The sequence below is a fragment of the Oncorhynchus mykiss genome, chromosome 28 (genome assembly GCF_057628025.1).
Source record: "Oncorhynchus mykiss isolate SJ-2025 chromosome 28, ASM5762802v1, whole genome shotgun sequence".
Taxonomy (NCBI): Eukaryota; Metazoa; Chordata; class Actinopteri; order Salmoniformes; family Salmonidae; genus Oncorhynchus; species Oncorhynchus mykiss.
The window spans coordinates 17,966,810-17,993,668 of NC_143049.1; the positions used below are offsets into that span (position 1 = coordinate 17,966,810).

The 26,859-nt window shown below is 42.5% G+C and overlaps 1 protein-coding gene across 6 annotated transcripts in view; it reads left to right on the forward strand.

Annotated features, from left to right (window-relative positions):
* The window catches only part of LOC110508175 (oxysterol-binding protein-related protein 1), a 39,019-nt gene that overhangs the window by 6,752 nt on the left and 5,408 nt on the right, over positions 1 to 26,859 (forward strand). For 2 of the 6 annotated variants that reach the window (XM_036966630.2, XM_090225540.1), the window contains exons 16-24: positions 13,223 to 13,394; positions 16,974 to 17,190; positions 20,270 to 20,345; positions 22,373 to 22,507; positions 22,657 to 22,754; positions 22,959 to 23,141; positions 24,600 to 24,707; positions 24,954 to 25,043; positions 25,152 to 25,278. In XM_036966630.2, the coding sequence (XP_036822525.2) occupies positions 13,223 to 13,394; positions 16,974 to 17,190; positions 20,270 to 20,345; positions 22,373 to 22,507; positions 22,657 to 22,754; positions 22,959 to 23,141; positions 24,600 to 24,707; positions 24,954 to 25,043; positions 25,152 to 25,278 (1,206 nt within the window). Of the gene's footprint in view, positions 1 to 265; positions 711 to 13,222; positions 13,395 to 14,286; positions 16,857 to 16,912; positions 17,191 to 20,269; positions 20,346 to 22,372; positions 22,508 to 22,656; positions 22,755 to 22,958; positions 23,142 to 24,599; positions 24,708 to 24,953; positions 25,044 to 25,151; positions 25,279 to 26,859 lie in introns of those variants that run through there. The other 4 variants (XM_090225541.1, XM_036966633.2, XM_036966634.2 and 1 more) reach the window with 4 other exon arrangements.

The window sequence follows — 26,859 nt, forward strand, 5'->3', positions numbered from 1 at the left end:
CAGAGGGCCGTTTTATGTGGAGCATCTATCATCTTTCCAACCAGAGGACACGCTATGCCTCTGTTAAAAAGGGGGGGATTGGTCCTAAAAAGACCAAACAGGCTGTGATATTATGCGATTCAAAATTCATTGATGAAAAGCATCTAGCCCGTTCACTCGTATTTATGCTTACACAATTGTTTACGTGCTGTGTTCTTATTGGCTGATTCATTCATGGTGAATGGGTTATAGAAGCCTCTAGCCCATCCCCCTGTTGTGACTGGCCAGTAGCGGAGTGTGACTGGGGGTAGTGGATTGGGAAGGGCTGATGGCTGTGTATGTGTGTAGTATGGAGGGGTGTGTGTCCTAGTGGCCGGGCCATGCCCTTGGGACATAATTACAACAGTTTATTAATCACTGGCGCGAGCCTGCAGCAAGGACAGAGCTGAGCAAGATCCGCTTTTATGCTGAGCTCTGCACTCGGCCCGCAGATCAGCACAGGCACTCGCGCGCGCACACAAACCTGCACACTCCTCCAAGCACACACTCACTCAGTCAAGGGAAATGCTGCTTGTTTATAGACAGAACTAAAGCGTATGCATATTAACACTGAGGCTGAGACACACACACACACACACACACACACAAGCAGGCACACTTCCACCACCCAGCAGAGCATCCCGGACAGGAGAAAGGAGGATCGGTGACAGCAGTGCCCTCCATCCGCACAGGTACAGACAAACCTCCTCTCTTTGTTTTCATTTTCTACTGGGTCTATTTGCAATAGACTGGTCTCTGTAGACCCTGCTTGTTCCATTGTGGGGCTTTGTAATTAAAGATTGTTCAGGTGTGTAGTTTTTCAATGTTGTAGGTAGGAGATTATTCTAAACAGGCGTTTTACATTCAGAACAAGTTGTCTTGACTGCTCTGATGGTGATGTGGGGCATTGAGTACACACAAAGAGGGGTTCGCATAGTGTTCAGTGCATTTCTGACCTTTTATCTGGAATTCTGAGTTATTTTATGACATTGGGGTTTATTGTAGTGTACTCTGTCATTTCGTTAGAGCATTAGGAAAAGTACCTGGAGAAGAGATTTAGCAATACAGTAAGGACAAACAGTGATTACCTTAATACTGTGTTCAGTGAACTTGGACTTTAACATCTGGTGCTGTAATGGCATACCCAGAGGGAAGGTTGTATGACAGACTTCCTCTGAAATACGGTTTGAATGCGGTTTGAATGCAGTCATTGATGGTATGACTGTATTCATATACCATTTCATCAGCTTCATTGTAAGAAACAAATATGCCTGGAAAAAGTAGATCACTGTTTAAAAATAACAGTTTGAGTTGGTATTTGAATGACCCCACAGTGGTTGGATACGTTGCCTTCTGTTTGCTGGTCCTGGGCTAGTTCTGTCTGATAGATCTCCGAATATCTCGGTTAAGACTATAGTGTTCTGGAAGATTCTGTCCACAGTGAGAGATTCAAAGTGAGTGTCAAACGGGCTCGACAGCCGACCACCAGGGGATTAGATGCTTTGACAAGAATCACATGATAAGTCTGAACCAGTACTACGATGTGTCGGCTCTCTCTCTGAGTCGGATGTGTTAGATCAGACTGATGGGATTAAGACACCTAGCAGAGTATCAAGGAGGGAGAGATGGACAGTATCAAACCTAATCCTTCCATTCATCTTCATTCCACTGTTCCTGCCACAGACACAGCTGTCACTACTGCTGCAGATTCTGCCTACCTAGCCATTCTTCACGTCATGATTAATAGGGCCCTGAGTTTTTCTGGACTAGGAAACCTGACCTGACCAGGGAAAACTCAGGGCCACAGTCATGTAATCTAGGTAGAGCCAGTAGTTTCTCCAGACTGCGTGACTCAGATTAGGAAAAACTCCTGGCCACAGTCATTGTTTACCGGTAGGGCCAGGAAACAAGCTGCCCCACTACAAGGGAAAACTCTGAACCTTGGCTTGGGTGGCTGAAGTCTTTGAAAATATTGTGGGCCTTTGTCTGACACCACCTAGTATGCAGGTCCTGGATGGCAGGGTGCTTGGCCCCAGTGATGTACTGGGCCGTATCACCATCCTCTGGAGCATCTTGCAGTGGCGTGCCTTGCTGTTGCCGTACCAAGCGGTGGTGCAGCCAGCTCTCAATGGTGCATCTGTAGAACCTTTTGAGGAGCTGAGGACCCATGCTAAATCTTTTCAGCCTCCTGAGGGGGAAGAGGTGCTGTTGTACCCTCTTCACAACTCTATGGGTGTCTGTGGACCATGTTAATTCCTTAGTGATGTGGACACCGAAGACCTTGAAGCTCGCCTCTCCATTTCCTGTAGTCCATTATCAGCTCATTTAGCTTGCTGACATTGAGGGAAAGGTTGTTGTCCTGGCGCCACACTGCCAGGTCTCTGGTGACCTTCCTATAAGCAGCCTCATTGTCGTCGGTGATCAATCCTACCGCCGTCGTGTCGTCAGCAAACTTGATGATGGTGTTGGAGTCATGCACGGCCACACAGTCGTGGATGAACAGGGCGTACAGGAGGGTACTAGGCACACACCCTGAGGGGCCCCTGTGTTGATGGTCATCATGGCAGATGTGTTGTTGGCTACCCTCACTACCTGGGGGCGGCCCATCAGGAAGTCCAGGATCCAGTTGCAGAGGGAGGTGTTCAGTCCCATGGTCCTGAGCTTGGTGATGAGCTGTAGTCAATGAACAGCATTTTTACATAGGTATTCCTTTTGTCCAGATGGGTGGGGGCAGTGTGGAGTGCAAACCAATGGAATTTTGTAATTTGGCTGAACTATCCCTTTGAAGTCCCCTCAACGTTAATCTTTTTTTCACATTCCAGCAGGAACAGCACCATCTAGTGGTCAGAACCTGGTAATATCAGGATGTAGAATGGGACATAAACATAACTTCAATGACTAATTTGTCGGGGGGGGGGACTACCAATTTCACTGGGAGTACATTACATAGGATAAAGAAACAATACTCAGAGCCGCAGCTACATAATATTTGTCAGACACAGAGAACTGATACTATATACTCGTTCTTGGGGTGGGATTGGTGTGGGGTGTGGAGGGTCCATGGGTCGCTTTTGAACATTCCTTTGGATTCCTCATTTCTAACTGCTTGTTAGAAAAAAGTTTGGTCCAAATCGGATGTTGGGTACTATATTTATTGAAAATTATACTAATCCTAGAAATAAAAATGCTCACTTTAGATGCAATCAATTACCTTAATTTCTCAGAGACTAAATTATATTTAAACAAAATAATATTACAGAAATGCTAATCTTATCTGTTTATAACAACAGAAACAATTTCAGGGCTCCCAAGTGGCGCAGCGGTCTAAGGCACTGCATCTCAGTGCTTGAGGCGTCACTACAGACCCAGGTTTGATTCCAGGCTGTGTCACAACCGGCCGTGACCGGGAATCCCATAGGGCGACTCACAATTGGCCCAAGCTCGGTTTGGTGGGTCACGTTTCACAGGACGCACGACTTGACCTTCGACTCGCCTGAGCTCGTTGGGGAGTTGCAGCGATGAGACAAGATCGCAATTGGCCGACTTGTCGAAGTAGACATTAATTGAAGTTAGTGATCGTTGTTCTCGGTCATAGGAAATGATGGTTGAGACGACATGTAAGAAAATAAATAATAATAAATAGGATCAGCATAAAAAAATAGTATAATTAGTCAGGAGCCTGTAATACGGCTGCTATCCACTACAGCTCCATCTGATGTGAATGTTCTGTAACATTGCATTCTCCTGAACAGGCCCCAGGACCATTTTTTTGCCAAGTTTAGTTGATGCTACTCCATTATGTTAACAACGAGCATCCCCCTGCCCACCTGAGGATCTGTCTTTATCAGCCATCTATTTCCTGTGTTTGAAGGGTGCAAAATCCACTTGTCACTTAAATATCGCTAGATTGATTGCTTTCATTTTACTCCTGCGATTCTTTCATACGCTTGCTTGTGCCTGTCTTCCCCCCCCCCCCCCCCCCCCCTTTTAATGTTACGACCATGGAAATGTTTGTAATGACCTGTTTAAACACACCCCGTTAATGGCTGAAATGGGCTTAAAGGAGAATACATTGTCTGGATTTTAACGCATCGTCTCGACACGTACATCACATGAAATAGAAGAAGAAAAAAATATTGCTAAAAAAAAAGCTGTGTGCTTAGGGTCGTTGTCCTGTTGGAAGGTGAACCTTCATCTCAGTCTGAGGTCCTGAGTGCTCTGGAGCAGGTTGTCATCAAGGATCTCTCTGTACTTTGCTCCGTTCATCTTTTCCTCCATCCTGACTAGCATCCCCAGAGCATGGAGTCAGCCTGGAGTTGGTGATCCCTGTTACTAATGGTGGTGCAAATGAGAACGTGTTCTCAGTCAACTTACCTGGTAAAATAACAAATAGATAAATGCATCACTGTAGGGATGGTGCCAGGTTTCCTCCAAACGTGATGCTTGGCATTCACTCTGTCAGAGTGACCATCAGGTTCTTCGTCACCTCCCTGACCAAGGCCCTTCTCCCCCAAATGCTCAGTTTGACCTGGCAGCCAGTTCTAGGAAGAGTCTTGGTGGTACCAAACTTCTTCCCTTTAAGACTGATGGAGGCCTCTTTGTTCTTGGGGACCTTCAATGTTGCAGACATTTCTTTGCTACCCTTCCCAGATCTGTGCCTGATCACAATCCTGTCTCACATTTTATAGGTCACGTACACATGTTTAGCAGATGTTATTACGGGTGTAGCGAAATGCTCTACGGACAATTCCTTGGACGTCATGGCTTGGTTTTTGCTCAACTGTGGGACCTTTTTATATAGACAGGTGTGCCTTTCCAAATCGTGTCCAATCAATTGAATTTACCACAGGTGGACTCCAATCAAGTTGTAGAAACAGGATGCACCTGAGCTCAATTCGAGTCTCATACTGTAGCAAAGGGTCTGAACACTTATGTAAATAAGTTACTTTTGTTTTAAATTTCTTATAAATTTGCACACAAAAAAACGAATGTTTTTGCTTCGATATTGCTTCGATATTGCTTTGGTATTGTGTGTAGATTGGTGAGGGGGAAAAAATATTTAATTAATTTTAGAACAAGGCTGTAACGTAACAAAATGTGGAAAAAATCAAGGGGTCTCAATGCTTTCACAAAATTTAAATTTGACCAATTGAATACCTGAATTCCCACCCAAATTATTTCTGTGCCAATCAAATGTTTTATGTGCTATATTTCAGTGAATATCTGATGGATTAAAAAAAATCTGTGTTTGCATCCATTGTCTAACTGTGCATGTTATTAGAATTGTTTTAAAAACTTTTTAGTAATTTTGATGGCAGTTTCTACATTATGTAGATGTTTAATTAAATGCACAACTGGGAGGGAGTGGAGAGACTAAAATGCTTAGTGGTAAAGAAGCTATGACCCCATTTTGATGAATAATTTATGTACAGCCTCGATGGGGGCCATTTGCCCCATAATCTCTTTCCCGTCTTGCGTGAAAACAAAGTTAAAGCAGCTTCATGCTCCCGGGTAGGAAGGCAGAGTGCTGTGATTTGTCCCAGGTGTTTCCAGTACAGCCACAGAGCCTCGGTCTCAGTAGAGCCTAAAATAGAGCTTTGTGTGCTGAGGCGAGAGGATGGAGGGATGGGGGGAGTGAGGAGGAGAGAAATAGCACTGGGGCACGTTACACAACAAAGTATTCCCAGATGGGTCTCCTTGGCTCGGGCTCCTGCTGCAACGTGAGTTCATTTAGTTTCAGTAGCTTCAAAGACAAGTAGGACAAGCTTCAAAGACGAGTCAAATAAAATTGTATTGATCGTGTACACATTTTGCAGATTTTATCGCAGGTGCAGCAGAATTCTTATGTTTCTAGCTCTAACAGTGCAGTAATACACTACATGGCCAAAAGTAGGTGGCCACCCCTTCAAATTTGTGGATTTGGCTATTTCAGCCACACCCGTTGCTGACAAGGTGTATAAAATCGAGAACACAGCCATGCAATCTCTATAGACAAACAATGTCATTAGAATGGCCTGTACTGAAGAGCTCAGTGACTTTCAATGTGATACTATCATAGGATGCCATCTTTCCAACAAATTTCTGCCATGCTAGAGCTGTCCGGTCAACTGTGAAGTGGAAACGCCTAGGAGTGGTAGGCCAAACTCACAGAACGGGACCGCCGAATGCTGAAAAATCGTCTGTCCTCAGTTGCAACACTCAATGCCGAGTTCTAAACTGCCTCTGGAAGCGACGTCAGCACAGAAAACTGTTAATCGGGAGCTTCATGAAATGGGTTTCCATGGCCGAGCAGCCGCACACAAGCTTAAGATCAACATGTGCAATGCCAAGCGTCGGCTGGAGTGGTGTAAAGCTCGCCGCCATTGGACTCTGGAGCAGTGGAAACGCATTCTCTGGTGTGATGAATCACGCTTCACAATCTGGTAGTCTGGGTTTGGCGGATGTCAGGAGAAGGCTGGATGTCAGGAGAAGGCTGCTCCAATGCATAGTGCCAACTGTGAAGTTTGGAGTAGGAATAATGGTCTGGGGCTGTTTTTCATGGTTCATGTTAGGCCCCTTGGTTCCAGTGAAGGGAAATCTTAACGCTACAGCACACAATGATATTCTTGACAATTCTGTGCTTCCAACTTTGTGGCAACAGTTTGGGGAAGGCCCTTTCCTGTTTCAGCATGACAATGCCCCCGTGCACAAAGCAAGGTCCATGGAGAAATTGTTTGTCGAGATCGGTGTGGAAGAACTTGATTGACCTGCACAGAAGTACAGACCTTCCCAGGAGAATGGAGGCTGTTATAGCAGCAAAGGGGGGACCAACTCCATATTAATGCCCATGATTTTGGAATGAGATGTTCGAAGAGGTGTCTACATACTTTTGGTAATGTATTGTATGTATGTACTGTATGTGTGTCCAGTGCATTCGAAAAGTATTCAGACCCCTTCACTTTTTCCACATTTTGTTATGTTACATCAAAAAACATCCTCATCAATCTACACACAATACCCTATAATGACAAAGCCAAAACAGGTTTTTGAAATGTTAGCAAATGTATTACAAATAAAAAAACAACCTTAATAATATAATTATTCAGACCCTTTGCTATTAGACTCAATTGAGGTCTTCAAAGTAGCCTCCCATTGCCTTGTTGACAGCTTTGCACACTCTTGGCATTCTCTCAACCAGCTTCATGAGGTAGTCACCAGGAACGCATTTAATTTAACAGGTGTGCCTTGTTAATTTGTAGAATTTCTTTCCTTCTTCATGAGTTTGAACTAATCAGTTGTGTTGTGACAAGGTAGGGGTGGTATACAGAAGATAGCCCTATTTGATAAAATACCAAGTCCATATTATGGCAAAAACAGCTCAAATAAGCAAAGAGAAACAACAGTTCATAATTTCTTTGAGACTTGAAGGTCAGTCAATCCATGGCGGTCCTCTCACGAGGACCGCCACAGGAAAGGAAGACCCAGAGTTACCTCTGCTGCAGCCTCAGAAATTTCAGTCCAAATAAATAGTTCAGAGTTCAAGTAACAGACACATCTCAACATCAACTGTTCAGAGGAGACTGTGTGAATCAGGCCTTCATGGTCGAATTACTGCAGAGAAACCACTACTGAAGGACACCAATAATAATAAGAGACTTGCTTAGGCCAAGAAACATGAGCAATGGACATTAGACCGGCGGAAATCTGTCCTTTGGTCTGATGAGTCCAAGTTTGAGATTTTTGGTTCCAACCGCCTTGTCTTTGTGAGATGCAGTGTAGGTGAACGGATGATCTCTGCATGTGTGGTTCCCACCGTGAAGCATGGAGGAGGTGGTGTGGGGATGCTTTGCTAGTGACACTGTCAGTGATTTATTTAGAATTCAAGGCAAACTTAACCAGCATAGCTACCACAGCATTCTGCAGCAATATGCCATCCCATCTGGTTTGTGCTTAGTGGGGCTGTCATTTGGTTTTCAACAGGACAATGACCCAACACACCTCCAGGCTGTGTAAGTACTAATTGACCAAGGAGAGTGATGGAGTGCTGCATCAGATGACCTGGCCTCCACAATCCCTTGACCTCAACCCAATTGAGATGGTTTGAAATGAGTTGGACCGCAGAGTTAAAGAAAAGCAGCTAACAAGTGCTCAGCATATGTGGGAACTCCTTCAAGACTTTTGAAAAAGCATTCCAGGTGAAGCTGGTTGAGATAATGCCAAGAGTGTGCAAAGCTGTCATCAAGGCAAAGGCTATTTGAAGAATCTCAAATATAAAATATATTTTGATTTGTATAACGCTTTTTGTTACATGATTCCATGTGTTTTTTTCATAGTTTTGTTGTCTTCACTATTATTCAACAATGTAGAAAATAGTAAAACTAAAGAAAATCCTTGAATGAGTAGGTGTGTCCAGACTTTTTACTGGTACTGTATGTTTCAGAGGTTTAAAAAGGAACTATTATAAACCAGTACTTTTTGGGGGTTCGAGCCGTTTCAGAACTTTATTTTGCTGGTCGAAAGAGTGGAACAGAACGGGGAAAAAATGATAGTTCTGATCCGAACGAAACCATTGGAAAATGATTTTGGTTCCAACCCCTGGAGTGTATGGATAGTATATGAATAGAAAAGGTGTGTGTGTGTGTGTGTGTATAGGTGTTGAAATTCTGGTGAATGACCACCAATCTAATATTCAAAATATATTTTTGGCCGTCGGTAATAATGCAAGAAACGTTTTGAGCAAATAATGTACGAAATAACACGCCAAAAAATATACACTGTAAAGATGGCTAGGAGCTGGAATCAGGGTGACCCAAGTCTGTTGGCGCCATCTTGTCAAATAGGACGACTACTTTATTCTGAGTGGAATAGTGAACATTGTGGTGACAAGTGCTTGTTTTATTTCACGGGCAGAGTGAGAACGAATTTACTATTTATAAGGATGGTCTGTCTGGTAGATCTTAAAGCCAGCCTATGTTATGCTCATAAAATGGAAGGTTCTCATAATTATGTCCTAGATTGGAATGTTCTACTGGCCAGTAGATATTCCTTGCGTATTGTGATCTAAGTGGGAAATGGAGAGGGGTAAAGATGTGAACAAAGCATCTTTCAGTATCAGACAACACTTAATCAGTAGATACACTACCCTTCAAAGTTTGGGGTCACTTAGAATTGTCCTTGTTTTTAAAAGAAAAACAACAACAAAGTGTCCATTTTAAAATAACATCACATTTTTCAGAAATATAGTGTAGACATTGTTAATATTGTAAATGACTATTGTACCTGGAAACGGCTGATTTTGTTATGGAATATATACATAAGCGTACAGAGGACCATTATCAGCAACCATCACTCCTGTTTTCCAATGGCACGTAGTGTTAGCCTTTTTAAAATGATCAACTTGGATTAGCTCATGGATCATTAGAAAACCCTTTTGCAATTATGTTTGCAGAGCTGAAAACTATGCTGATTTAAAGAAGCAATAAAACTGTCCTTTAGACTAGTTGAGTATCTTGAGCATCAGCATTTGTGGGTTCGATTACAGGCTCAAAATGTCTAGAAACAAAGAACTTTCTTCTGAAACCCGTCAGTCTATTCTTGTTCTGAGAAATTAAGGCTAGGATATTTTAATGGACAAAAATATGCTTTTCTTTCAAAAACAAGGACATTTCTAAGTGACCCCAAACTCTTGAACAGTAGTGTAGGTTGGTTTCTACATTTGAATGTCTATTATATCTGATCTATTCATTTATTTATGATATTATACTGAACAAAAATATAAACGCAACATGCAACAATTTCACAGATTTAACTGAGTTAGTTTTATTTAAGGAAATCCGTCAATTGAAATGAATTCATTAGACCCTAATCTATAGATTTCACGACTGGGCAGGGGCATAGCCATGGGGAGTTTTTCCCTACACAAGGGCTTTATTAAAAATTCTCTAAAACAACGTTGGAGGCGGCTTATGGAAGAGAAATTAACATTCAATTCTCTGGCGAAAGATCTGGTGGACATTCCTGCAGTCCATTCCAATTGCGCGTGGAATTGTATTGTGTGACAAAACAGCACATTTTAGAGTTGCCTTTTATTGTCTCCAGCACAAGGTGCACATGTGTAATGGGACCAACACTTTACATGTTGCGTTCAGTATATATCTAAAGAAATCCCCCTCCAGAGCATACAGACTGTGCCTGACCTATGACCAGAGCGTATCTTATGTTCTCCCTCTCGCTACAATACCAACTCTCCATTAAGACATAACCAGTACATAACCTCCATTGAGATCTCTAGAGGATGTCTTCTTAGCTGGTGTTCATATGCCTAGCAGTTAAGAGCATTGTACCAGTAACTGAAAGCTCGCTGGTACAAATCCCAGAGTCAACTAGGTAAAACATCTGTCGATTTTGCCATTGAGCAAGGCACTTAACTCTGCTTGCTCTTGATAAGAGTGTCTGCTAAATGACTAAAATGTCAAATGTTGACAGGCCTACTGTACTGTAACTGTATTAGGGAAAAGAAGGAAGGCTAGATAGACTGTTTCTGACGCTAGGTGCCAGACAGCTGAAGCAAATGCCAAGGAATTTAGAGTATGGCAATAAATCACCAGCATTTCACAAAGGAAATTGATGTTGCCGCCCTTCAGAAAGTGAAGAAGATGCAGTACATATATATATACAGTACGTTTATACTAGTCTTTTTGTTAGTAGGTTAGTGGAGCGATATGGAGAACGCGGACGCAATCCAGACATAACGGAATTCAACAGTATACAAAAATGTATTTAACTTAATAGGGAATCAACTAAATGTATTGAATGTTTATTAATTTTCCCAGGTTTATTTTAAGACATGAACAGAATGCATATTTCTGAAGAGGCAAGGAGAATTCCCCGTCTGTGTAATTCTCTGGCAACAGCTCTGTTGGACATTCCTGCAGTCAGCATGGCAATTACAAGCTCCCTCAACTTGAGACATCTGTGGCATTGTGTTGTGTGACAAAACTGCACATTTTAGAGTGGCCTTTTATTGTCCCCAGCACAAGTGTAATGATCGTGCTGTTTAATCAGATTCTTGATATGGCACACCTGCCAGGTGGATGGATTATCTTGGCAAATAAGAAATGCTCACTAACAGGGATGTAAACAAAATTTGAGAGAAATAAGCTTTTCATGCATATGGAACATTTCTGGGATATTTTATTTCAGCTCATAACATGGGACCAACACTTTACATGTTAAAATTTAGAAAGGTGTGATTTTGAGAGCGAAAACTAGAAGAAACGGGAAAACAGAAACCTGGAAAAACAAAATGAAGAAAACGGAATTTGGGAAAAAACGAAATGGGGGTCAGGCAAAACCATTACAGATTTTATAGGGGCCTAATGTAGGTTAGGGTTTGACAAAATACATCCTGTTTTATTGGGTTCAGGATTCCCTTTTGATGTTGTTTCAGGCACATACAGCAGCGTGTTTGCCTTGCCTTGCTTCCTGTTTGATGTGTTGTTGTTCAATCAAAGCCAAGGTAAAGTAATGATCCTGCCAACCTGATTGAGCAGAGAGAAGAGCTGTTTTTAAAGAAGCTCGGCACAACCTGCATCAGTATATTGATTCACAGGAGTCATCCTCACCTCTCTGACCTCAGACGCAGCACTGGAGCAGGCTTGGGTAATTAGCGTTGGGCTAGAAGCCAGAGAGGAAAGATTGAGTGTATATTATTATAATGTTGCAGTAGTTTCTCCTCCATCGTCTGGGTTTGAGGGGATGAAGAGTATTTTGTATGAAGGTTTTAGCCCACCAAAGCTCAGCACCTGCTATGGCTGACACTGTAAACTTACAAGGCAATTACTTTGAGTTTTGTTTACTATCTCTATCTGTAAGTTTTCTGACTTCAAAGAAAGAGCATAGTTCACCATATCATAGTGACTGCACTCTCCAGATGTTCTTCTGCTGTTGAAGTGTTCTCTTTTTGTAGTTTTTATCAAATCAAAATCATCTGATTTTGAAGTTGTTGTTTTTGTCCTTTTTGTTGTTGTTTTTTGTATTTTACCTCTTTTTTTTCTCCCCAGTTCCTTAGACCGATGTGCCACTCGGGAGGCCCTTTCATCCTTGTTTTTATATAGTTATGTAAACGAGTCATTTTATTCACCAATTCATTCCTAGGTATTTCTGTCTTTAAATAATCATATAGAATAGATAGCAAGTACGCTCTCCCAGTCCGTCCCCTACCCCTCTCACTGACTACAGTATGATTTTTACATTAGAGGTGTTTTGTTGAGGTTGTGTTATTGATTGCTTTTGACTCTCAGTACAGGCTCGACAATGTATGCACAGTACTACTATAGGGACGGTGGTTTCTCTTCGCTATCTCAGATTTACAGTTGATTCACAGGCTCCAGTTTCTGACGGAGACTATCGGCTCAGGCCGCCTTCCTTCCTTCCCCAAGGTGACTTTGGCATCTTCTCACTCTGTGGAGTCTTGGCTCACTCTGTTTTTGTCGTCAGTCACTGAGCTTTCTTTTCTCACAGAATTCAATTGACTTCTCCTCTCAGTAGGGTAAATCGACACTTAGTTTTTACACATTTATTTACTGTATTTACCACAGTACTTATTTTCTCTGGAAACACATAAAAATAAACTGTATTAATATAACTTGAAGTAGGTTGACTTTCTTTCCAGCTGTCTCTTGAGTGATCAAAGCCCCAGGTTATGACATACTGTAGGCTGTTGCTTGGTAAGAGTGTTGTTTTGTCAGATTGCTGTTTATTAGTCTCTTCCTCCTGGGGTTAGTGGAGGATCCACAGCACCAGCATCAGAGAGGGGGGAATGGCTATCCAGTCAAACACCCCAGTCCAGCCGAGCTCAGGTTGCCCAGGAGAGACACTCAATCCTGGGCCACGGTGCTGTCTGAGACTGGGGTGTTTGGTTTAGAGTGGAGGAAACTGGATCTGAAGGGCCGTGGGTTAGAACAATGACCTGCCGTCCCGTCAGGAGCATTATCAACCACAGAACTCTACAGAGGAAGAGATCAATACCACAAACACACCTATCATAGTCTGCTTTTCACATCATCTGTTAGAAATGCATTAAAACAAATGTCAAATGTTTATCCGTGTGAGTGTTTGTAATGGCATGTTGTGCCATGTCTTGTCTAATGTGCCAACAAGTGTGTTGTGCATATGTTCCGCACACTGTGGCATGTCTAATATACCGTGTGTGTGTGTGTCCCAGGTGTGGAGCCTGAAGTTGGAGCAGGAAGTAGAGAAGAACAAGCTGCTAACAGAGGCTCTCCAGACCTTAGCTACAGAGCACCAGGATCTAGACCAGCAGTCCCTCTGTAAAGGGAGGAGGTCCTCCACGCTAAGCACACTCACAGAGGATGACTTCTATGATGCCCTGTCCGGTCAGTCAACCCCAACTGTCTTCATTAAACCCTTGGAGTGCATCGTAAATGGCACCCTATTCCCTACATAGTGCGCCATACTGACCAGAGCTCTAGAAGTATTCTATATAGGGCGGGGATACTCAACTAGTATTTGAAAAGTTCCGGTTACACAAGTTTCCTAGGTGGCAAATGTCCGGATGAATATATTCATTTATCGGTAGTAACAAACCCCCACCTTGCGACCCCAAACTGTTCACATTCCTCTTTTTGGCAGAAAGAACAGATAGTAGTTAAGATAATTTTTCAGCGATTCTACACATTGAGCCATGGGGTGGTGAGAACATTTAGCCGTTTTAAAGCTCATTTCCTGCCATTCTACACATTTTGCCATATCGTACTGTATGTGTATTTATGTGAGTTTATGTGATACCTGAGTGACTTCAAGGCACCCATGTGCGCACAATCTGGCCATGATAACTACAGGTTTTAGATTGGCTAACTGACTTACCTAGCTAACATGGGCTACTTGGTCAACTGGACATTTCTGGTTATAAATAGCTCTCTAAGATCTGTCAGTGAATCACATAACTAGGGAAACTGCCCATGCACTACCAAATGTCTGAATTACATAACTAGGGAAACTGCCCATGCACTACCAAATGTCTGAATTACATAACTAGGGAAACTGCCCATGCACTACCAAATGTCTAAATTGCATAACTAGGGAAACTGCCCATGCACTACCAAATGTCTGAATTGCATAACTAGGGAAACTGCCCATGCACTACCAAATGTCTGAATTGCATAACTAGGGAAACTGCCCATGCACTACCAAATGTCTGAATTGCATAACTAGGGAAACTGCCCATGCACTACCAAATGTCTAAATTGCATAACTAGGGAAACTGCCCATGCACTACCAAATGTCTAAATTGCATAACTAGGGAAACTGCCCATGCACTACCAAATGTCTAAATTGCATAACTAGGGAAACTGCCCATGCACTACCAAATGTCTGAATTGCACCTTGTGCATTCTACTATTACAATTCTCAACAGCATTCAATTGAAAGCCCGGCTGAGTTCCTAAAATCTGGTCCGTGGTCTGTATTCACCCCTTTCTGGGTCTGAATCTGGACTGTGGTACGTACTCATCCCATTCTGGGTCTGAATCTGGACCGTGGTGTGTGTGTGTGTGTAGGTATATAGAGAATAGGGTGCGGTTTAAGATCGCAAAAATTGACATTAATTATACCATTAACATATTTTTGTTTCAGGCTATTCTGTTTTTCATTGACCTGTACCTCAGAACATGTTTGAAAGACCTCTATAAGCACCTCTATACAAAGTGATGTATTAACACTTCCAGAGTACACAGCAACAAGCTACACCTAGATAAGAACCAATTAAATGAGCCTTGTAAATCTGTAATAAAAAATGAGCCGGCTGACTATCGTGGTTCTGCAGCTCTGAACGATAAAGCTGAGTTGATTCCTTCAGTCTAAATTGTTCATTGACCCTACCTGGCTCCCTAACCTTAAAGCTCCTCCACACTGTTGTCAGTAATGAAAACCACTTCCCCTGTGGAGTTGTTTCTGTGTTGAAGAATAGGCTGTGGTTTACAGACACCTTGTTTATTTTTATCAGCAGCATAGACACCTCTAGGATCCAGCAACACATCTCTCTCCAGCAGACGGTAGCCTCTGAGGCTGAGGAAGATTTCACTCTTTATTTGGTTCTTTCTTTATACAGTTTGCAGAGACTGACTTGATAATTGTGCAGTGTGATGAATGATGTATGACCTAGGGAAATTCCACGGTAATGGTTCTTTCTTCATACAGTTTGCAGAGACTGACTTGATAATTGTGCAGTGTGCTGAATGATGTATGACCTAGGGAAATTCCACGGTAATGGAATTACGTGCTCTACGATTTGTCAGTTTAAAAGGTATGCCAAACAAAAACCGTTGATTTCAAAGTTTAACAAACCATGCAACTCTATGCACAATGACTGCTTCAAACAATTTACAGAGTATATGCAAAATATAAAAAAATATTGGAAAAATTTACTGGCAAAAAAACTTTTGGTAACAGATTTACGAAAACATCTCCTTTTAGTTTTCACGTTGTTATTGTCACTTGCACAAGTACAGTGAAATTGCCTTTCATTCTTGATCTTTCCCAACAACGCAGTAATCAATTTCAGCATGTGTCTCTGTCTGTGTGCACGGAACATGATTCACTACACATGCTAACGGGGTGGCTGAGGTGCCCAGAAGGTCTCCAGGGCACCCCAGCCTCCCTCCATGTCTTCCTGTCTAATGACCAATCCCAGCGCTGTGTTACACGGCTGGTTACCCAACGATCAGCTACACTGGCTAATTGTCTCCATGTTGGGATAATGGCCCTTACAACTAGTGTTGCAGAGAAGTAACAATCTCAAAATGGCCACTGCTGATGAATCCCAAGGCTAATGAGACAGCTAGCAAGCGCTTCTTCTAAGGCTGAAATATTCTCTCATTTCAGGTGGAAATATCTCTCGCTGTAGCTAGGCTCTAAAATTCCAACTCAATTCAAAAGGAGCTGGTTAAGTGAAACCTTTTTAAGAATATGATATGACCAGATTAAATGGAATTGTTAGCTCCAGTAATTACTCTATGCTTGGCTAACAATGCTTTAGTACTGAAATAGATGTCGAACTCTGTAGTGGGCTTCTCCAGCACAGTGTAGCCTATACCTTAGAGCCTTGCAGTAGAGTAGTGATTGATACTGTATGCTGGCTAAAATAGGAGCGTGCTGCTTTGCTATACAGTATGCTTGTGCATTTTTAGAGTGATCCCTGGTTCTCTGGGATTTGTTGTTGCATCATTCATCCATCCACTGGTCAGTGCTTTCTCTCTCCCTACTCTTATAAATATACCCTGCTTACAGCAATCTATAATACAATGTTTACGTTCAATGTAAGAGAGAGAAAATCGATCAGCACGTTAGACATCTTCACTCTTCCTTGTTTACATAATAAAGATGCATCATGTCCATTTGTTATTATTGGATGAAGCCACATGACCTACATCTATCAATACCATTGCTCTACTTACGAGAGATTTTGAAGCTTGTTCCCATAACCGCATTATTGGCATGCCCGAAAAAAACTTATTGGTAATATCAGCTCTGTGACCCTGCCTCACACAAAGAACTACAAAACTATTATACAATATTCTATGATTCAGTCTCTCAGCTCCTCCTCTTTGTTCTGTTTCCCCTCCCCTTTTTCCTGGGTGTTACTACCTGTGTTGTCCCTAGTAGCGGTTACATGCAGTCTAAGTTAGAGACGGAGCCAGAGTACTGTACTAACCACAGCAGACACAGCACCCAGAGGAAGGGGAACGTCTTTGTGGCCTCTCATAGGAACCCTATCTCCCAGGTGTGGTTTCGCTGGCTGCAGGGAGGGAGGGAGTTCTGTCAGTCACTACCGGGTGGAGGTGTGTGAAGGCAGGCTGCAGAAATAAAGTTTTTTTGTTTTTGTTTGCTTTGCTAGGCTCAAAGGTGACATGACTCCCTCTCTGTCTCTGGCCCCTGGCACCCCCCTCCCCCTGCAGAGTCCGACGACGAGCATTCTCTCTCTCTGAGCGGCTTCCTGTCTGTGGCCGGACACTCGTGTGAAGAGGAGGAAGAAGGGGAGGTGAAGGAAGAGGAGAGGGAGCCCTCTCTGTTCAGCAGCAGCACCCTCAGGGGACCCGCTGCCGCCTGCGACATGTCTGGGGAGGTTAACCATGGCGACAAGAAGGCCCAATGCAACGGAGTGAAGAAGCACAGGTGGGGTCAGGGTGCAGTTAATATGTGATGTAAACGGCTTGTTTTCAACTTGGTTTCCTGCTTGTTTTTCTTGTCCCCTTCTCCAGCTCCTATTAAAGCAAGGCTTTTAACTGTGCGGTTAATTTATTCTAGTATATTCTATCATTATTTATATTGTTTTATTGTTTCGAAATGTGTTTTTATCACGTGACATTTTGTAGGAAATTACTTTGTATGCAATAGAGCCAACGGCATATAATGTGATATACCCCAGTACGTCTAGGTTTTTATTCCTGTGTTTGTTTGGGCACCCTAGCCCCATAGACGGGTCTCTCTTGTTTTTCCATCCACAGTTATGTCATTCAGATTCAGCAGGCTAGTGGCTTCTTGGTGCTTGGTACACTGGGTCAGAGCAGAAGGCTTTTTGAAGATTGGTCAGTCTACTTTATTTCTGTGGACGAAAGATGGTTGCATGCCCTCTCTTTCTTAATCCAAACAATTGACCCGTGAATAATTTAGTGCTTGCCAGTTTAGAGCACGGAATACTGAGTGAGAGGAAAGGGGTGTGTGTGTGTGCGTGCGTGCGCCTGTGTGTGTGTTGTAAAAGATTGATGAGGAGCTTGTTTATACGCTATAGCTGTCATTCAGAGTTATAGCTTCTCTGGCTATGTATGTGTAGATACATCTCTGTTGTGTGATGGAATGAAGGAGCCCTATGGGCCCTGGTCAAAAGTAGGGGAGATTGGGGTAAGTTGAACCGAAGGAGTGAGTTGAGCCACCCTTGATTCTAGTAAACCACACACACAACGAATCATCTGACCAAATATTTAGGAAGAGGTCGTCATTTCATGGAGTCTGAAGAAAGAAACCAAATGGAAAAACTGGTAAGCAAGAAACAGTTTTTCACCAATTTTAAGATGGTTCTATACATCAGTTTGGGGTCTCTATAAGCTTCAAAGAGGCCCTTAACTCAGCATGAAAGTGCAACCTTGTAGCTGTGTGGGCTAATATAGTCAAAATGTTGGCCTTGGGGTAAGTTGAGCAAATTAAAGTGTTTTCTTCCCAGGTGTAATGCAAGGCATTATCGCTGAGATATGAGGTATCAACACGGCCTGGCCTATGTTAAAAGTGTTTTAAAAGTATAAAGTGTTTGTTTGTTAATAAGCCTCTGATAAAATATGCTTAAAGTTATTAAAAGACCAAAAAGCATTTGTGTTTGGGAAATTAAGATTGACATGGTTTTAAAAAGAAAGTAGTAATATTTCAATCAGTACAGACATTTGAAGGCTGCTTAATTGACCCTATCCTGTGGCTCAACTTACCCCATAACCGGTGTAAGTTATGCCTAGAGACCACTGTTTTGGGACAAGCTATGTTTTCAAAACTGTAATGTTTTACATGAATTCTGATTATTTCCAGGGATACACAACATCCTGAAATATATGTATATATCATTGTTAGAAAGAATACTACATTCTCTGCACCTTACACACACACACATCATGCTACACACACATCACAACTGCTACTACCAGACTTATTCAGACTTATTCTTCTTAGCTAAATACTGAACAATTTAAACACTTCCCCCCCTAATCCCCCTTCCCCAAAACTCATGTCAAAATTGGACTTTAAATTGTACATTCCTGTATTATACTTATGCAAAAAACCCAAAAATCTATTCTACTGAGCCATTTACTTTGTTCGTTTTCTTAACTTTTATTATTTCTTAATATTGCATTGTCGAGAAGGAACCTGCAAGTAAGCATTTCGTTGGCTGGTGTATACCATGTGCATCAAGTACATACGATTAATGAAACCTGAAACTATACTATATTTCCCTTGACGGAGTGATGCTGAATGTACAAAATGGTTCAACTTCACCACTCTTCACCTAGTGCACTAAATTGAGGATAGGGTGCCATTTGGAATGCTCACATTCTCCTTCCAGGATTCTGGACTCACTCCAACCAAATAAGCTAATTGATATCAACAGTGCTTCACACTCGTGGGCCCACTATTAATCATGGTGCAGTCAGACATGCTCTCATAAAGGAGATGGGATTCAGTCATTGTCTACCTCAGTATGTTAAAGATAACTCATTTTTTAATTGATACCTCAATTTGTAATCCCAGAAGCGTACGATAAATCCTTGATTATGTGTTGTAAAGGCTTGATTTGAGTCAAGCGAAAATGTATATGTCTATGGGAACTGAATGAAGCTGTAGAGTGAGTAAGCATAGCGAGTTAAAGTACGAATCAGTTTCTTTAGCGTAACAGGTTATGGCGTGTTGTGGAGCCGGCAGAAGTACTGCTCCACCATGCTCCATTGGCCTGCTCATTCCACTGTTAAGAGAGAAGGGTTAGGATTTAGCCCCACAGGCCTCCTCTTTCCTCTCCCTTCATCTCCTGCTGCGTTCGCTGTGTGTAGCTGCTTCACTGCTTATCGCTAAGTAAACACGCCGCCTCCCTGAGGCATACACACCTGGTCCACGGGCGGGTCGCAATGCACACACAAACACCGACGGGAACATGCAAACACTCTCCCAATCATTCATGGGCGTTGCCTGAGGCTTGACCGCAGCAGCTACAGTTGGCTAATTAGCTGTCAGGTTACTCTGTTTCGAAATAGTAGGTCAAGCCATCACTGATGTTCCAGATAAGGTTCATGTATGGCTGTACTCTCTGCATAACTAAACAATGGCTTACTTTTGTGTATTCCAAAGATAGTTCCTCTCCATGAACAAAGATGGCCAAGAGCATCACACAAAACCAAGGGTACTTGCTTAATTGCAAATACTTAGAAAGTAAACACGCCTCACCAACAACATGATACCTACTATCTGATTGAATGATAGCCTCGCCTTAGAGCATTGTTGAGACGTAGGAGGAAGAGAGCTGTGCCTTATCTATAAAGTAGCTATATATATATATTACTGTAAGAGAATCTGGCTTAAACCCCTCATTAATTACCCTGTCACCAAAGTCCCTTTTTTTAATCTGGTTCAATTCTCTGGGACCATGTCTGCATCCATATATATTCAGTGGGATCACCCCATTTAGATCTGACCTAATTGTTTGTCTGTTTCTATTCGACAGAACGTCTTTGCCGGCGCCCATGTTCTCCAGGAATGATGTCAGCGTCTGGAGCATCCTGAAGAAATGCATTGGCATGGTGAGAATTCACACTCACACTCAGTATTCATTTAAAGAAGGGTACTGCATTGGCACAACCCAAAGGCACAGGAGCTGGATGAAAATGAATCTGGCTGGGCAAAGAAAGACAGGGATGTTAGTTCACTGTTTCCTGCACCCCACCCCCCCCAAAACGTTGAAAGCAAACAGTGAGCAAACATGCCTTTCTCTCTGTCTGCCAAGAATTCAGCCACAAACATTACATTTACATTTGTCATTTAGCTGATGCGTGCTGGTCCCCCATGGGAATCAAACCCACAACCCTGGCGTTGCAAGAACCATGGCTCTACCAACTAAACCACACGGGATAGATGTATTTTCTGCTGTTTTTTCCCCCTCTGTATTTTCTCTTTATACTTTGTTCAATCTGACGCTTCTTTAATGTGGATTTGTGCTGTGTTAGTGGGAAATACTGCTGACCTGAGAATGTGTCCTTGGGCCGACATACCGGCTAATGAGTTACTGTAGTTACTGTAGCTATGGAGAGATTTACTTGCCTTGTTATAGCTTGTATATATTTGTGACCATCTAAGCACAGGTCTATGATGTGAAAGACCCTGTCATCAGTAGTGGTCTGTAGGGATCCTAATCCCACTTTTCCACTTCCTGGATGATTTTTAATTGGATGATATAAGCTCTACACTTCCTGTACTTCTTCTAATTAAAGCGGTGTAATGATTCCCATCTGTGGCTCAAATGGCAACCTGTTCTCTATGTAGGGTGGTTGTTCCACGAAAAGAGTGCCTTTTGCATCCCTTTTGATATTTTGAAAATAAATTGTGCACCAATATTGCATTTTAAAAGCCGGTTATGGAGAATTAAATCCATCTGATTTTAAAATATGAATAAAGACATGCTAAAGTGCCAAAATCCCATTTTCACCATCATTGTAAAGCCCTAGTTATTTTGTTGCTTTGTCAGTCATTTCTGAAGATGATTATTTATTTCATGTGATTAGTGAATCATTTACGTCTGTCCCTCATTTTAAGGTCAACCGTGTTACATTTTTTTCTTTTAAATATTTTTTTCGAATGAAACATTGAACATCTAATAGTCAAATAAATCATAGTGTAAAAGCAGGCGAATGAACTGGTTCTTCTCTTTTTGGCCATTTTGTGGTGGAAAACTGACTGGGTCGAGCATAACACATTAACCCTGAAATATTTTTGGAAGCTTGCATTCAGTCCCTGTTGCACACAACAAGCTTCCATTCCCCATCTCAAAAGGGGATTTATGGCTGATTTTTAAGATTAAATCGTCAATCGTCAATCGTTACTTTATTTGGCACTTAATAGGCACTTACTATAGTCATTTTTTTATGAGAAGGGAAACATGTTTTTATGAAGTTTAATGTGCTCTTTATGAAAGAATGCTTGTTTTTTTGTTGTTGACCAAGTTACACTTCTCAAGGCACCGAATTGGTGGAACCACATCAGTGCAATACTTTGACTAGGGCCCCTTGACCAGAGCCCTAATGGGCCCTGGTAAAAAGTAGTGCCCTACATAGGAAATGTGGTGCCATTTGGGACACAGCCCTGGTGTAAGGGCAGACACTAATGGCAATGGAGAAACTACCATAACTATGTGTGTGTACTCTGTGGGTTAAAATGAGTTAGATCCATGGCAAACCATTGTTTTAACTCAGGGTTGCTACTGAAATGTGGGCCTTTTTACTGACACTGCAGAGACGTGTCAAACTGTTCCGGACTGGGATCTAGACTAGAGCTTATTGCTGATGTTATCACACCTCTGTCATTGAAACACAACTATGTGAGCTTTATAGGGACTTCCACTCTATTACCAATGTCCTGTAATTGTCTCAAGTACTTTCAGTCTATTGCACTCTCTAATCACTATATTCCCAATGTCCTATCATTGTCTGATATTACTGTATAATATAATACAGGTATGTCTGTGTGGGCTGTGGATGAACTTCTTTGCTTGTGTGTTACCTTACCTCTCTCTCTCTCTCTATGACTCGTCTCCTCTTTTTCTCTCCTCTCCCAGGAGCTGTCTAAGATAGCCATGCCAGTAATCTTCAACGAGCCCCTGAGTTTTCTTCAGCGGCTGACAGAGTACATGGAGCACACATATCTCATCCACCAGGCTAACGCTGCCGCAGACTCCATGGAGAGGATGAAGGTATTTTGCCCACGTCTTCATCATCCTCTCTCGTATAGACATGCGCATGAGTTTTCACTCACAATCACCGTTGTAGTACATACTCTTTTGGCTGTGCTCATCGACAGCTTCTGACGTTACACATTTCTGTTCATCTATGATGGTTTCAGTGTGTGGCAGCATTTGCTGTGTCTGCTGTAGCATCACAGTGGGAGAGGACTGGAAAACCCTTCAATCCACTTCTAGGAGAAACCTATGAGCTAATCAGGTTAGACATATATTACTGTGGTTGATGTTTAGGTTGACTGTTCTGTATGTGTTGTGAGATGGTGGTTACTACTAGGGGTACTAGATTGACTCAAGACGTCACCAAAATACATTTGAATCCTTAAGTCAGATGTCTCAAGACATCTGAAGATGGAAGGTGATGGCTAAGTATGTACCATTAACTTCCTCCCTCCTGTCCCCTTAGAGAGGACCTAGGGTTCAGGTGGATGTCTGAGCAGGTGAGCCACCACCCCCCTGTCAGCGCCTTCCACGCCGAGGGCCTGCAGGAGGACTTCCTGTTCCACGGCTCCATCTACCCCAAACTCAAGTTCTGGGGAAAGAGCGTGGAGGCAGAGCCTAAAGGCATCATCACCCTGGAGCTGCCCAAGTAAGTCTGGAGCTGAGATTCCCTCCACAGTGTACATGTACACTGAACATAAATATAAACCCAACATGTAACGTGTTGGTCCCCTGTTTCATGAGCTGAAATAAAATACTCCAGAAATGTTCCATATACACAAAAAGCTTGTTTCTCAAAATTGTTTTGCACAAATTTGTTAACATCCCTTTTAATGAGCATTTCTCCTTTGCCAAGATAATGCATCCACCAGACAGGTGTGGCATATCAAGAAAATGATTAAACAGCATGATCATTACACTGGTGCGCCTTATGATGGGGACAATAAAAGGCCACTCTGAAATGTGCAGTTTTGTCACACAGCACAATGCCACAGATGTCTCAGGTTTTGAACGAGTGTTCAATTTGGCATGATAACTGCAGGAATGTCCACCAGAGCTGTTAGCAGATCATTTTAATGTTAATTTCTCTACCAGAAGCCGCCTCCAATGTCGTTGTTGAGAATTTGGCAGGCATAAGTTACAAACACCGAACACAATTGCTTTGTGACGAGATCCTGATGCCCATTGTCGTGCCATTCATCTGCTGCCATCACCTCATGTTTCAGCATGATAATGCACAGCTCCATGTCGAAAGGATCTGTACACAATTCCTCGAAGCTGAAAATGTCAGTTCTTCCATGGCCTTCATACTCACCAGACATGTCACCCGTTTAGAATGTTTGGGATGCTATGGATCAACATGTACGACAGCGTGTTCTAGTTCCCGTCATTATCCAGCAACTTCACACAGCCATTGAAGAGGAGTGGGACAACATTCTACAGGCCACAAACAACAGCCTGATCAACTCTATGCGAAAGAGCTGTGTCACGCTGTAGGAGGCAAATGGTGGTCACACCAGATACTGACTGGGTTTCTGATCCACGCCTTGACTTTTTTTAAAGGTATCTGTTACCAACAGATGCATATCTGTATTCCATGCATGTGAAATCCATAGATTAGGGCCTAAAAATGTACTGATTTCCTTATATGAACTGTAACTCAGTGAAATTGTTGCATGTTGCTTTTTACATTTTTGTTCAGTATAGCTTTCCCTCCCTGAGAGTTTGCCTTGGAGTGTCCTTGATTTGGCCTTTATCTCCCAGTAAATACACGCTGTGTACTACTCCCTTCACAGAACAGAGCAAACTGGCTAACCAGAAAAGAAAAAGGAGTGGGAGGCCCAGGTGCACAACTGAGCAAGAGAACAATAAATATTGGCCAGTCTGAGGCCTCCCACTCCTCAAACTTGAACAGTAGTGCATATTCTAGCAATAGAGCTATTCTGGGAGCTTTTTTCTTAAGCCTGGATGAAACTAATTAATTCATGTTGAATTTTGAAGGACATTTGAATCTCTGAAGTAGTTTGGTATGAGTTGGCATCACTAAGTTGACGTAGTTGGTGATCGGTTATCTGCTGTGACATGTTCGCTCTCTCTTTCTCTGCAGATGTAATGAAGCATACACCTGGACAAACCCCACCTGTTGTGTCCACAACATCATCGTGGGCCAGCTGTGGATCGAGCAGTATGGCAATGTGGAAGTGGTCAACCACAAGTAAGGGAGACTCCCTCGCCATGTGTGCCTACACGTGTGTCTGTGTGTGTGCAGTGGTCTGGATCCACGTTTGTATCCAGTTGATTGAGCAATGTAACGGAACTGGGACAGATACTTGCCTTTACAAAGCCGACAGACTGAGCAGCAAAATGGTGGTTGTTTGAAAGCGTTGTTTGAAAGCATTGTCTGGCTGTGGGGAATAGTGAAAGAGAATATGTAACTAGAAGGCTTGTCTTTCGGTGACAGGACCGGCGAGAGATGCAGCCTGACATTCAAACCATGCGGTATGTTTGGCAAGGAGCTGCACAAAGTGGAGGGCTATATTCTGGATAAAAGGTAGTTGTTTGTTAGTTTTCTTTCCACCAACTGTTTTACTGTATCAAGATGATTTGTATGTTAGCAATCAGAAAAGCCGAACCGCTCGTTTTGACTGTGTGTTTGCAGCAAAAAGAAGCTCTGCGCCATATATGGAAAATGGACCGAGTGCTTATACACTGTGGACGCCGCCACCTTTGATGCTCACAAGAAATCTGACAAGAAGAACTCAGAGGAGAAGAAAAGCAACACGCAGGTACTGTATGTGCACTAATCAAAAACATTCCATATCAAAAACAAGGTAGTGCCTTCAGCCCCACCAGGGTGGTTATGTACAGTGCCTTGCGAAAGTATTCGGCCCCCTTGAACTTTGCGACCTTTTGCCACATTTCAGGCTTCAAACATAAAGATATAAAACTGTATTTTTTTTGTGAAGAATCAACAACAAGTGGGACACAATCATGAAGTGGAACGACATTTATTGGATATTTCAAACTTTTTTAACAAATCAAAAACTGAAAAATTGGGCGTGCAAAATTATTCAGCCCCCTTAAGTTAATACTTTGTAGCGCCACCTTTTGCTGCGATTACAGCTGTAAGTCGCTTGGGGTATGTCGCTATCAGTTTTGCACATCGAGAGACTGAATTTTTTCCCCATTCCTCCTTGCAAAACAACTCGAGCTCAGTGAGGTTGGATGGAGAGCATTTGTGAACAGCAGTTTTCAGTTCTTTCCACAGATTCTCGATTGGATTCAGGTCTGGACTTTGACTTGGCCATTCTAACACCTGGATATGTTTATTTTTGAACCATTCCAATGTAGATTTTGCTTTATGTTTTGGATCATTGTCTTGTTGGAAGACAAATCTCCGTCCCAGTCTCAGGTCTTTTGCAGACTCCATCAGGTTTTCTTCCAGAATGGTCCTGTATTTGGCTCCATCCATCTTCCCATCAATTTTAACCATCTTCACTGTCCCTGCTGAAGAAAAGCAGGCCCAAACCATGATGCTGCCACCACCATGTTTGACAGTGGGGATGGTGTGTTCAGGGTGATGAGCTGTGTTGCTTTTACGCCAAACATAACGTTTTGCATTGTTGCCAAAAAGTTCAATTTTGGTTTCATCTGACCAGAGCACCTTCTTCCACATGTTTGGTGTGTCTCCCAGGTGGCTTGTGGCAAACTTTAAACAACACTTTTTATGGATATCTTTAAGAAATGGCTTTCTTCTTGCCACTCTCCCATAAAGGCCAGATTTGTGCAATATACGACTGATTGTTGTCCTATGGACAGAGTCTCCCACCTCAGCTGTAGATCTCTGCAGTTCATCCAGAGTGATCATGGGCCTCTTGGCTGCATCTCTGATCAGTCTTCTCCTTGTATGAGCTGAAAGTTTAGAGGGACGGCCAGGTCTTGGTAGATTTGCAGTGGTCTGATACTCTTTCCATTTCAATATTATCGCTTGCACAGTGCTCCTTGGGATGTTTAAAGCTTGGGAAATCTTTTTGTATCCAAATCCGGCTTTAAACTTCTCCACAACAGTATCTCGAACCTGCCTGGTGTGTTCCTTGTTCTTCATGATGCTCTCTGCGCTTTTAACGGACCTCTGAGACTATCACAGTGCAGGTGCATTTATACGGAGACTTGATTACACAGAGGTGGATTGTATTTATCATCATTAGTCATTTAGGTCAACATTGGATCATTCAGAGATCCTCACTGAACTTCTGGAGAGAGTTTGCTGCACTGAAAGTAAAGGGGCTGAATAATTTTGCACGCCCAATTTTTCAGTTTTTGATTTGTTAAAAAAGTTTGAAATATCCAATAAATGTAGTTCCACT